Source organism: Puccinia triticina, chromosome 14A (genome assembly GCF_026914185.1).
Source record: "Puccinia triticina chromosome 14A, complete sequence".
In the NCBI taxonomy this organism is placed as follows: Eukaryota; Fungi; Basidiomycota; class Pucciniomycetes; order Pucciniales; family Pucciniaceae; genus Puccinia; species Puccinia triticina.
In genome coordinates this window covers 467,111-479,611 of record NC_070571.1, presented here as the reverse complement: position 1 = coordinate 479,611, position 12,501 = coordinate 467,111, and the positions used below count along the sequence as shown (strand labels likewise).

General features: G+C 42.6%; 1 protein-coding gene across 1 annotated transcript; it reads right to left on the bottom strand.

The window, feature by feature from the left end:
- Positions 1–422: 422 nt before the first annotated feature.
- PtA15_14A24 (uncharacterized protein) lies at positions 423–714 on the bottom strand (the record flags this gene model as incomplete). The annotated part of the gene is made up of 2 exons (XM_053162946.1): positions 423–478; positions 546–714. The coding sequence occupies 2 exons, from the start codon at positions 712–714 to the stop codon at positions 423–425; spliced, it is 225 nt and encodes a 74-aa protein (XP_053026699.1).
- Between the last annotated feature and the right edge of the window lie 11,787 nt (positions 715–12,501).

Genomic DNA, 12,501 nt, shown 5'->3' with positions numbered 1-12,501 from the left:
CCGCCTTGATTGCGTCCAATCGTCCGGGGCAGGGTGCTCGTTTAAGGTTGCCATCTTGGTGCTTGATTAAGTTCCCCCTGGTTTCTTCGGACCGCTTGTATATGTTTGGGCACCAACGACATTGATAGTGTAGAGGCGGCCTGGTAGTCTGTTCAGATATGTAAAATGTTTCAATATCAAACGTGTCATTGTCATCATACTATAGCAAACTGAAGGAATGCAACATACTTCTCCTTTGCCACGTGTGGGTGCTTCATAGTACTCCTCAACATCGTCGAAATCGTCCTGTTTTTTCCCGCGAGTTTTTTTGTTCTTTATCTTCAAGTTTTCCTCATCGGAGGCCTGCGTAAGGTCCATGACAGCTTCGGAGTGTTCTTCGGATTCAATTTCAGTACTAGTAGTCTTTTTTTTCTTTTTTTTTGCTACAGGGCGAGTGATGGAGGAGCTGGAAGGTGGAGGTGGCCGTTTACGATTTTGACTGGCAGTGGCAGTGGATTCATCAGGGACCTTTTCTGGTGGGCTTGCGTCGTCTTCAGACAACTCACTGGCTGGAATCGAAGAGGGCTGATCCTTGAGGACTAAAGATCGTCGAGTATCCTTGTCAGGTCGGACGTAGTTGGCATGTCTTACTGGGGTGGTCACACGGCTTGATTGGCGGGGTGGGGGACGTGAGGGAGTCGCCGGAATGCGGGGGGAAGATAGAGGCCGGGCCATCTGGCAAAGATGAGCTGGGGGAGTGGAGCAAGGCAGCCTTGATCCCTTAGCCAGCCGAGGAAATGAGGCTGTCCCCTGGGCAAGACTGGAGGCAGGTGCATTTGCATATTTTTATGCATATTGTGGGTTGGGGCTCCTCTAAACCCAGTCAATCCAAGCCCTAACCCAATACACATGAGAGTATCAAAACACACCCTGGTATTTACATGGATCGGATTGGTAGTTCCGATCCACATATACCCCGGCTGGTGTATCAGACCGATTGGACCGATACACCCGACATCAATAATGTGGATCGTGTCGGCCAGTCCATTTGATACAAATCCAGTTTATCGGCCCGGATTTCGGGCCGATACCAACTGATACCGTTCCACGGATCAGAACAGTTGCAGTGTTGCATCAAATATAGAGAATCTTCCTTCATCATATAGCTTTCTCCAAGGATCTTGTAAAGAATTTTTCAGCTGGGCATCTTTAGCATCTTTCAACAAAAGTTAAGACAATATGGTAGTGTTCTTGTCTTGCTTGTAGCCTTCTCTCACTGAGTCAAAGAACTCATTCTTGAAAGTAGAGACATGTATGCCCATGATGGGGAATCTATCATCATCTTTGTCTTCTGGGTCATAAGCAGGGTTACTAGGATCATTTGGCAAAGCCCATCTGCTCAGTCCCACAGCATTCTTGTGAATATTACCATCTATGTGGATTATGGTCATATTGCCTCTGTATTCCTGAATAGCAATCTGCCACCTGAGCATATGTCTTTTGGGAGTCTTCATGTTCAGCAGTGATCTCAAAGCTGTGCAATCTGTTACAATATGAAAGACACTGCCATCTAAGTAGTAATGGAGTTTTTCCAGGGCCCAAACCAGACATAAGCATTCAAGTTGACTAGCACCATATCTTGTTTCACTGTCCTTCAGTTGTCTGGATATGAAAACAATGGGTCCTTCTTTTCTCACTCCATCAATGATTTGGATATGATGTAAAGCAGCACCTAGACCAGTCATGCTAGCATCTACATATAGTGTGAAGGGATGGGCCCAGTCAGGAAACAGTAGCAATGGAGCTGTGGTCAGTTTCTCTTTTAACAAGTTGTAGGCTACTATTCTATGATGAGTCATCTCATATATGACATCAATCCTTGTCAGTTCAGTTAGAGGTTTTGCTATCTCTGCAAACTTCTCAATGTGTTGTCTGTAGTAACCAGCAAAACCAAGAAATGATTGCATTTCTTTCCTACTACTAGGCACAGGCTTCTGGAGGACAGCAGCCACTTTATTCTGATCTATCCCTATGGCAATACCAGAGACAAGATGGCCCAGAGCTTTGATCTGATCAAATCCAAAGTTACACTTCTTCAAGGAGATTTTCATGTTCATGTTAATGACAACTTTCAGGATCCTTTCTATCCTATTGAGGTGTTCCTCCCAAGTGTTGGACATAATGATGATATCATCAATATAGATAATGACCCACTTCTCATCAATTTCTTTTCTGAACTCAATGTCCATCATTCTCTGGAAATGAGAGGGGGCATTCTTGATCCCAAAGGGCATTCTCAGGTATTCATAGATTCCTTTGTGCATAATAATCCTGAGTAGATGTCTAGAATCTTCTGCAATGAAATTCTGGTGAAAACCTTTTGAGTACATCCATACTAGTCAGATACTTAGCTTTGGCCAGGTTGTTCAGAGTCTCACTGATCTTGGGAATGGGATACCTGTCTGAAGCAGTGTAGGAATTCAAAGCTCTGAAGTCTCCTACCATCCTGGACTTTCCATTGTGCCAGGCAATGATTACAGGAGTAGTGATCTCAACTACTTCATTATGACCAACTTTCCTTAGAACATTCAGGTTTACTAGCTCTTCAATGTGTTGCTCAAGGGCTTCTCTGCTTTTGGGGCTGGCAGGATAAGGAGGTCTTCTGAGCAGAGGAGGATAGGGTCTCTCAGTTGTCAACTTGACATGAACTTCATGACTCTTAATGGCACCCAAGGGCTGGTTGGTGTTGGAGAAGGCAAGGTTGTTATTGTAGAGGACTTCAAATAACTTCTCCTTTTGCTCAATAGTTAACTTATCACTGAACTTGGCTTCACAGAGTTCTTCTATAATAAATTTCTGCAGTTGAGGATGGGACTTCTTTACAGCAGAAATTTCATTGGAAGGACTCATTTTCTCCAAAAGATGAGACTTAAAGCTGAATTTCTTCCTCTTGTTCTCATTTCCAATGGTAAAGGATCTCTCTTTGCTGTTTGTGATGTCAAAGCCATAAAGAGACATGTAATCATTTCCAAGGATCAGGTAGTTTATTCTTGCATTTTTCATAACTACAAATTTTGCTAGAATTCTAATGGAACCTTTCGTGTGAGGAAAAATCAAAGCCATTTCTATTATGCCCATTGGTTGTAATTGGTCACTACAACTGTGAAATTTAGCATGGTTGATTGGCATGAGCTTGTTTTCCCATTCTGGTATTATAGAATCTAGCAATTTGTTGCTGATCATTGAGCAAGAAGCTCCACTATCAAGAAGACATGAGTGTTCTCTGGATTCAATGAGGACAGTAGTGAGATTTGCTTTTCCAGTAAGATGAGCTTTTCCTCTATCAGGTTTACATTTCATCAATCTAGCATCCTCTATGTGGGAAGACTGGCAGGATTTGTCCCAGGTCTGAGGTTGATGAGTTTCAGCTTGAATTTCAGCAATGGAGAAGTCTTAGTTTATCTCACACTCTACAGCATGTGCTCCAGTATCAAAATCAACTAAGGGATCATAATTGGCACCATTTCCATTGTCCATGGCAAGAATCATGTGATTGGTTCTATGATTCTCTTCCTCTTCATCCAGTTCTGATTCAGACTTATGTGGTTCACCTTGATCTTCTCCATTGTCACTCTTGGGATCATCATCATCATCCATTCCTACATTATTGATTCTGTTCTTCTTCTTAGGGCATTCCTTGGAGAAGTGGCCAGTTTGTTTGCAGAAATGACATATGAGTTTTTCTTTCTCAGGGGCAGAGACAGGGTTTCTTTTGGTAGACGAGTCATTTGGCTTATCAGTTTTCTCAGGGGCAGTATTGTTTCTCCATTGGGATCTGTTAGGAGTGTTATAATTGTTTGTCACAGGCTTGTTCCTTTTCATGACTCTGTCTATGACTTCTTCAGCAATTAAAACCATATCCTCAAAACTCATTTCAGTAGCATCTCTTTTGTATCTGCTTTTAATAGCATGCTCAAGGTTTGGAGGGCATTTCTTCAAGATTTTCTCACAAATAAGATACTCACTGAGTTCAGGTTGATAAGCCTTCAGTCTTTCTCTCTGATTACCAAACCATTTATGGATTTTCCTCCCATTGTAGGCAAAGTGATCATTCTCAAACTCTTGTTGCATTTTCCATTTCCAGTTCTCAGTACCAAACTTGTTTCTGATAGCATTCTTCCACCAAGCCCAAGATTTGTTCCCATACTGGTCTCTGATGCCTAGGTACCAATTCCTTGCAGTGTCAGTCAACAAGATTGTTAATCTACTGATTATCATGTTATCCAGCATCAGGTAGTCTCTGACCAGGATGTCAGTGTTTTTAATCCAAAGTTCATGATTGTAAGGCAATTCTCCAGAGAATTTCTCCCAGTCTCCATTCTTAGGGATACCTTTCCACAATTCCTTCCTCATTTCAAAGTCTATTGCTCCATGATCAATGTAGGGGAATTCCTCTTGGGCCTTTTCATCAGGAGTATTGCTTGCAGGCTTGGGAAAGTTATCTCTTGGTGGTCTCTGGGGTTCAGGAGTAGGAACAGGAGGAGGTGCTCTGTTTTCCTGTTTTTGCTCATGGTGGACATTCTGAAAAAGATTATTGTATAAGAGATGAGGGGGTTGGTCTCTGTCATCTGGTATTATCAAGGAATCTAGCTTTGAGCTCACAGAGTTTACTACAGAAGATATGTCACTGAATCTTCTCTGATTAGATTGTTCAAATCTGTTGTGCTCATTGGCATGAAGGTCATTGATCTGATCACCAATGGATGTAAGATTTTTGCTCAATTTCTCTTCAAAATCTTTCAGATTTTGAAAATCTTTCAGATTTTGAAAATCTTTCAGATTTTGACCAATTGTATCCATGTTAGAATGAAATTGTGATTCATTTACCAGAATTAAATCTTGAACTGTCTCAAACTTCTCATCTATGTGTTTCTTCAGTTGTTCTAACACATTGTTATTCACTGTGGACTTCTCTCTGGCACTTTCACCTATGTTGTTCAGGATTTGGTCAAGCAAAAAGGGAATGAATTCATTTTTAAACAGATCAAGGATGGAATGATTCAGGACATCTTTAAAATTGCTGACACAAGAGTCAAGAAGAGTACCAGGAATGGTTTCAACAGTACCAGATAATTCAGAGAGAAATTTAGAGAACAAGACTTGTAATTTTTATTCTAGAAACAAAGGGCCATTTCTAGACATTTCAGAGTTAAGATTATTGAGGAAAAATTCTCTATTTGAAGGATCAGAGAGATTGTCAATATCTAAACTGAGGCCCAGTGGGGAATCACTACTTAAGGAACTTTTAGGCAAAGATTCTTCTAATAAGGGCCTCTCCCTCTGTCTCTCCCGCGTCCATAGCCTCTCCTCACGCCTTGTGTGGCTCTCATCAGGTATTCTCCTATTTCCAGAACTCTCTGAGTGTCGTCCTGAGGGCGTCTCCAGTTCCTCCCTGATCCTCTCCAGTTGTTTTGAGGATGAGGGGGGTTGTGGCCTGCAAATTCTTGCGGCATTTGAGGATAAAGGTGTGGATTGTAGCCGCCAGTTTGATGATGCGGGCTGGGGCGGAAAAACTGAACCACCTCTTGCGGTATAGAAGTGGTGGCGGCCTCACTTGGAGCGTCTGCGGCGGTGGCGGTGGCGGCAAAGGAGTTCCTTGGTAATTCTGGCTCTCTAGGCGCGGCTGAGTTTGTGGCTGTGGCTGAAACTGCGGCTGATTGGAGGGGATAGGACCCTGGAACTCCTGCGCTATAGCTCGTAGTTGAGAACCCGTGGGTTCCGGCGTTGGTGTCGCTAGAATAGGTTGTTGACTGGTGTGCGGCACTATGGCTAGCTGCGAATGAGGCCGGGTTATTTGCGCCGTGGGGTTCTGCGGTCCTGGGCCGTTGGTCTGATTCATTAGGGAGGCTTCCAGATTGTGTAGTTCGTCTCTGGGTATCCATTCTTGACAGAGACGGATACCGTCTGTTCTCCCAACTAGTTCTATTATCATTTCCTGCGTCATAGAAGCTTGGGAGAGGAGGCGCCTCATGGTTAACGTGTTCTGCGCCTCCCTGGCTCGGACAAAGAGGTCGAATTGCTCGTTGAACATGCTGATGAGGCTGGATAGTTCCTCCTCTTCCGGGATAAGGTCCATAGGTCCAGAGGACACTTCCCGTCGAGGGCTCAGAGTGTACGGAAGGAGTGCTAGATTAAGCGGCGCCGTGGGTCTCATGCCTTCTGGGTTGATAGGCTGGGAGGGCGGCTGACTCGTCTGAGGAGGGTTCACCGTCAAATCTATTTGTTCCCTGTCGATATGCCGTGGGACCGGCGTGGATCTGTTTGACGCCAGAGCTATAGACGTCTCTCTTGGCTGGTATAGAGCTGGAGGGATCCCGGTATCTGGGGGGAGCGGTTCCTCTTCCGGGAGCTTGAAGAAGTCCTCCTGTAGAGGCGGCAAGGCTGTTTCTAGCCCTTCAAAGCCGTTCTTCTGCGGCTGGGCTAAGGCGGTATCTGTGGCGCAGTTCTTCTGAGAGATCTCTGCCATTTCTGAGGTGGGGAGGCATAATGATTACGTGTAAGAAAAGGAGGGTAATCAAGCAGGAAAAAAGGATTAGGAATTGTTCAAGGTTGAATACCTGAGGATTTAGATTTAGGGGAAATCCTTTTGCTTTTACGCGTAGTAGAAGACAATTTTTTCTTATTTTCCTTTGCCCTTGGCTTCGCTGAGGAGTTAGAAGTCCACTCGGCTATATTAACAGGAGCTACGGTCCTTTTTCGACGAGTTTTTGGCGCTTTTGCTGTAGCAATAGGCGTCCACGCGGTGCTACTGATCAAATTGCCGTCACACGGATTTGCTATTATTTTGTCGTTGTAGTTTTCTTTGTCTGCGCTAGTCTACGCCGTCAAGAATTTTTTTACGGTCAACTGCGGTATTTGTAGATAAGAAGCAGGAGAATATTTTGAGCGCACTCCGTTTTTCGCTATCTCTTCTTGATCCGAAGATATAGAGGGTTCTGGGGAGGATAAGTCCGACGAAGGGATAAATAGCGGCGCGGAGGAGTCGCAATTCTGCACTTTCACGAGTACACAAGAGTAAATTTCTTTTTCAAGGGTTCATTTAGGACATTTATCAATATAAAAGCAATTTTAGATAGTTTTGGAAGAATTTTAGCGTTAGTAGGATATGTTGACTGCAGGACACAAGAAATGGGGGGACAATAGTTGGATTTCTTGGGATAAAGAAAATACAACTATAAGAGAAAGAGAGAAAGAGAAAGAGAAAAACAGAGCAGGATCAGGATAAAGAGAAGTACTAGGTTATTCTAGTGGGAATGCACGTCCACTGGCAATGCTACTCTTCAAAAGAGTGCTGCTAATCTGTGCTAGAAAGAGCTACAGCTTCCTCTCAGGAGGGTATCTGGATTAGATAAGTTTAATCCAGCCACAATTTTTCAGCTTCCTTCTGGATAGTCAAGGTTCTTAAAGGGAAACCTGAGGGACAGCCCTGTAACCTAGATTTGAGGCAAAGGCCAACTGATAATAATGGACAGCCCTGTGATCAAGATTGAGGCAAAGGCCAGTAAATTTGGAGGGACAGCCCTGTGATCAAGAAGGAGACAAAAAACCAGCAGAAAAGAGCAGATCAAGCAAGACACAGAGTTGTACCTCTGAGATAAACAAAGTTCAGTGAAAGAGGTTACTTACTGTCAATATCCTAGGCGCCTGTGACGGTAGGTATACTGGGAGTGTAGTAAACTCTTTGGTGGTGATCCTTGGGTTATCTGGGTGGTGGTTCTGGTGTGTTGAAGTCTGTAGATCCGCCTCAGGCAAGGGGGATCCTGACTACAAAAATTTTCACAGTTTGCTTATGTAATTTACATATGTACATGTGGTTTGGCGCGCCTGGTAGTGCTGACATGTCACAACTGCGCAAGCGCGCCACAACTCGATAACTCAGGGAAGGAGTATAGTTAAAAGGAATTGATAAGTTGTAACTATGGTTAAAATTGCATGAGGAAACAGAATATGAAGTCAAAACAAGGTTATCTCTTAAGATGAAAAGGATATAAAGTAATTTATATGTACCAAAGATAGAACAGGCAGCTTTTAGGTCAGCTGTGATGACTCTAAGGCTGACAAGGGAGATGAAACCATTAGGAATCAAATTCAAGAAATCAGACCCGGATTTACATTGAATTTGAGATGGTAAGTGTCCTACTCTAGCTGGAGGATTGAACCGCAATGCCTTGCCAGGAGAGATAGGCAGAGAGATAAAATTAGGAGAACTGTAAAGATAGCAAGAAGCAAGCAGAGCAGGTCGGCAACACCAAGAGAAAAGTAAAGACACAGGCAACCTAGCCACTTCCTCCAACATTGCAACCACTGATATCTCAGTGCCCACGAGATTCACAGCAGAAACTAATCCTCAAGCTTCTCACCCAATATCTTCCAAGAGGATGCAAAAATCTAAAACATCTGCCGGGATCAAAGAAAAGTTCCTAAGGAGATCAGATGGCAAATACTTTGAAGTCTCTGAGAAGCCCATAAAATGTGGAGGGTTGAATGAATTCATGAAGAATGTCCAACAGCAGGCCAGTCAAGTTTGCAATACCAGCCGTGAATTGGAGTGGGAATGGAAGGTCTGTTTTGATCCGCCTCTTTTATCTTTACTCACATATTCATCCCTATGGCCAACATAACCTCAGCTCACCTATGATTTTCTTTTTCATCTCTCTTGCAGCCTAAAATGGGAGTGTCTTGTTGAAAATTCTTCATCTGAATATGTACATAGCTTTCCTGAAAAGGTTTTATGGTCTTCCTCATACCAACATTGAACCATATCTCCCCTGACTATTTGATAAACCTTGCAGTATAATTGAAGAGAAAATTGGGCATGTTAAGTCTACCTTGTTAGGGTGCTCAAAGCTTTGACATACCAGCATATTTCAAATGATATTAGAAATATCATTTGAAATTTTCAGTGACTGTCAAGTATCTGCATATATAATCTGTTTATTTCCCTACAAAGAGGGTGATTAAATTACACCACAGGGCGCGTTCTGAGAAATGTGCTCCATCCCGCGGACACTTTGAACTGAAAAGCGTCCACAAGATGCCCAGGAAGTATCCATTGGATGCCCGAAGCGCTAAGCATCACTTGGACGCTTCTGAAAGCATCCAGCTGATTCTCAGCCCTTGTAAATATCTGCTGGACATCTTGAAGGTACAAAAAAAAACAAGGATCCATCAGACACTTTGGCGGGAGTTTCTGATGGATGTTTGGACACCAGTGTCCAATGGATTGTGGTGGGCGCAGATGCCCTGGCAGTATAGGCACAATGTCATATAATAGCTGTTAAAGACCCCTCTAACTACAGCCAAGATCCACACCCCTTCTCTCCTGTGTTCAATCCCCACCTTGCTCACCTGAAAGACCTCATCCCCATGGCTCCACGGGCACCAAAGCCATCTGCCAGATGACTCACCAGCCTCTCACTCAGGCCTAAACTTTTATCACAAAACAGGCTGTTGGTTGATATCCGGTGGATGCTTCCTCACCATCCAGCGGATGCATTCTTGGGAAATGTACACCATTGCGCAATGCAAATGGCATCCAGCAGACGCTTCCTGCAGCGCAAGAACTGGACATCAGCTGACATGTCCAAAAGCATGTCCAATCAACGTCCGCAATGGCCCATGGTGTAGCAGTATGCCCCAATGTAAGAAGTTTATGTTTTTAACTTTGAAAATCCCAAGTGACAACAGCAAAGCATTCAGATTAATTGCAAGAAATTTTGGTTGACAGACAGATCATGAGGAGTCAAAGTTGAGTTGTTTAACAACATAACATAATTTAGGCAGCTGAAATACAAAGCAAACTATGAAAAAAGGCTCTGTGGGGTTGAAGCGGCGCAGCCACCTTGGACTCTAGTTTCTTGCAAATTTCTCAGAATGTTCATTACGGCTAAAACCAAGGAGGAAAAATTGGAGAGCAAAGTATGGCATGCAATAAGAATGATAAAAAATGTAACTTTTTTGAAACCATATTCAATATTTTTTTGGGTGGATGGGCTATCCACCAATTTCAAATTGAACTCAGGGACTGTAGCCCAAATAACCACTAATTTGACTCAATTTATTTGATCCAATAAAAATCATTGGCAATGGTTTCAAAAATTTTCATTTTTTATCATTCTTATTGCGTGCCATACTGTGTTCTCCAATTTTCCCTCCTTGGTTGGAACAGTAATGAACATTCTGAGAAGCTTGCAGTAAATTAGATATTTTTCACATTTTTCATTTTTTTACGGACTTGCTTCACGCACTGCGAAAAGCTCTTTGCGCACTGCGCGTGAAGGGCGCAACTTTTTCAGATTATTTTTTGACCAATCAATAGAAAAGCTTATTATTTTCCTCTGTGGATTTATTTGGAGTTTTTTGAAGCTTCCTTGTATGCTTAATAATCCCACCAATAAAAAAAACAAATACAGCCATTTGGGGACCTGGAATTCATATTCCCACAGGCAAAAAAATCCAAATAATTGAGTAAATCATATTAAATATGTATTTAGAAGTTTTAGAACTTTTTGGCCACTTTGTACAACAACAAGGCTTTCAAAAAACAGTAACCTTTTCTCAAAATATGCCAAAATGTGCCAGCAAGTGGTGAATTTTCCTATTTTTTGAAAGCCTTATTCTTGCACAAAGTGGCCAAAAAATTCTAAAAAGTTTAAATACATAGTATAGGCCAAGGCGGCTTTGCTGCTGCAAAACCCAGGTTTATTTGTGTGGCCTCCCCTGTTCCTGGTCTTCTATATCAATTGGCCTATGTAGTAAGAGTCCAGATATGGCATTATTAACAAAATTTATTTGAATGATAATTACAAGATTAGATTACAATTAAAAAAAGGGGAAGGACAAAGAAATTTTAATTCAGATAACATGGGAACTGTGAACAGTATATCAGGAGTGAAGTGAAAAAAATTAATACACCCAGGCTATCCATCATTCTACCACTCTCATTCAGAGAGTAGAGACAGAAATAGTTGTATGCAACACCCCAACTATTACGCTACATTTAGCGCATATAGCAAATTGTTTAGCGTACCGGTCTGCCAGCTACGCTGCAATTTAGCGCAGTTGTCTTTCAGCTACAGTTACAATTGCAACCTGAGTTGGGAAAATAACAGACAAATTTAATCGCTAATGTTCAGCGTTTGTAGCGCAAAAAAACTACGCTACATTTCTTTTAGCACCTCATTCGCTAATGCAGCGATTAATTAGCTAAGTTGGATCGCTAATTAGCAACGGGAGTAGGTAAGCAACTCAGATATAGTTTCATTGAATTAATTAGTAATAAGATTGAATTATTGTGCACTCCGCGGTAATATTTTCCTACTCAGCGCTCGCAGAGCTCATAGTACGACTGTGCTACTGTTGAGTTTTACTGTCGGATTTCACGAAATCCTGCAGTGCGCACTCCGCTGGAATATTTGCCAACTCAGCGCTCGCAGAGCTCGTACTGTTGGATTACGCGTAATCTGACAGTACGACTGTGCTACTGTTGAGTTGTACCGTCGGATTTCGTGTAATCCGACAGTAAAACTGTGCTACTGTTGAGCTGTACTGTTGGATTTCGTGCAACAGTAGCTGTACAAGCGCTGGGGGCGCTCGGGAGCGCTCGCAGAACTCTTGCTGTCGGATTACGCGAAATCCGACAGTAGAATCATTTTTAGCGGTGCTGGTGTGTTCCAACCAGGTCAAAGCCCCGCTAAAGTACCCCTATACTGCTAATTACTCAATGTAGCGGTGTAGCGGGTACTTGAGCGATTGAAAGCCGCTGCACCGCTAACTTACATGTAAACTTAGTGTTAGCGCCCTCATTGTAGTTATGCTACATGGGAGGCATAAAAAGATTAGCGGCACCTTCGCTACGCTACCCCTCAAAAGTGTATTTTTGAGCTACCGCTAACGCTAACCGCCATTTTATTTAGCAATGGTTTGCTACGCTACGGAATTATCGCTGCTAATGTAATTTAGCGTAATAGTTGGGGTGTTGTTGTATGGCATGGCTGATCAATCAATGGTTGAAATTGATTTGCATTAAATAAAACAAGCTGACTTGGGGACTAACCAGATGTAGCAGAAATTCATTGAATTGTAATCAGATCCTTTGGAATATTTTCAGGGGCTTCACTCCTCAAGGTGATCAGCCAATAATTTGAGAAAAAGCTGGCCAGTGCACGTTTCCCAACCTGTATGGGATTTCATAATCAATGTTGGCTAATCAAAGCATAGGTGACATTCAGAATTGAATCAATGCCAAAAATTGTGTAAGGAAACTTTATGTGCTATCTATAATCTATTCAAGTTTATTCTTATTTCCCTATTTGAGTATACCAAAGCCCAAAAAACAACACCAGCAGTGGCACACATAAGAGAGACTGAAAGATAGTGGGAGAAGCAAGTGGTCTAATCCAGGCTCTCTGAGTAAAATAAAGAGATCTGTGAACATGTATAATGATTGGATTAGTTCTATGA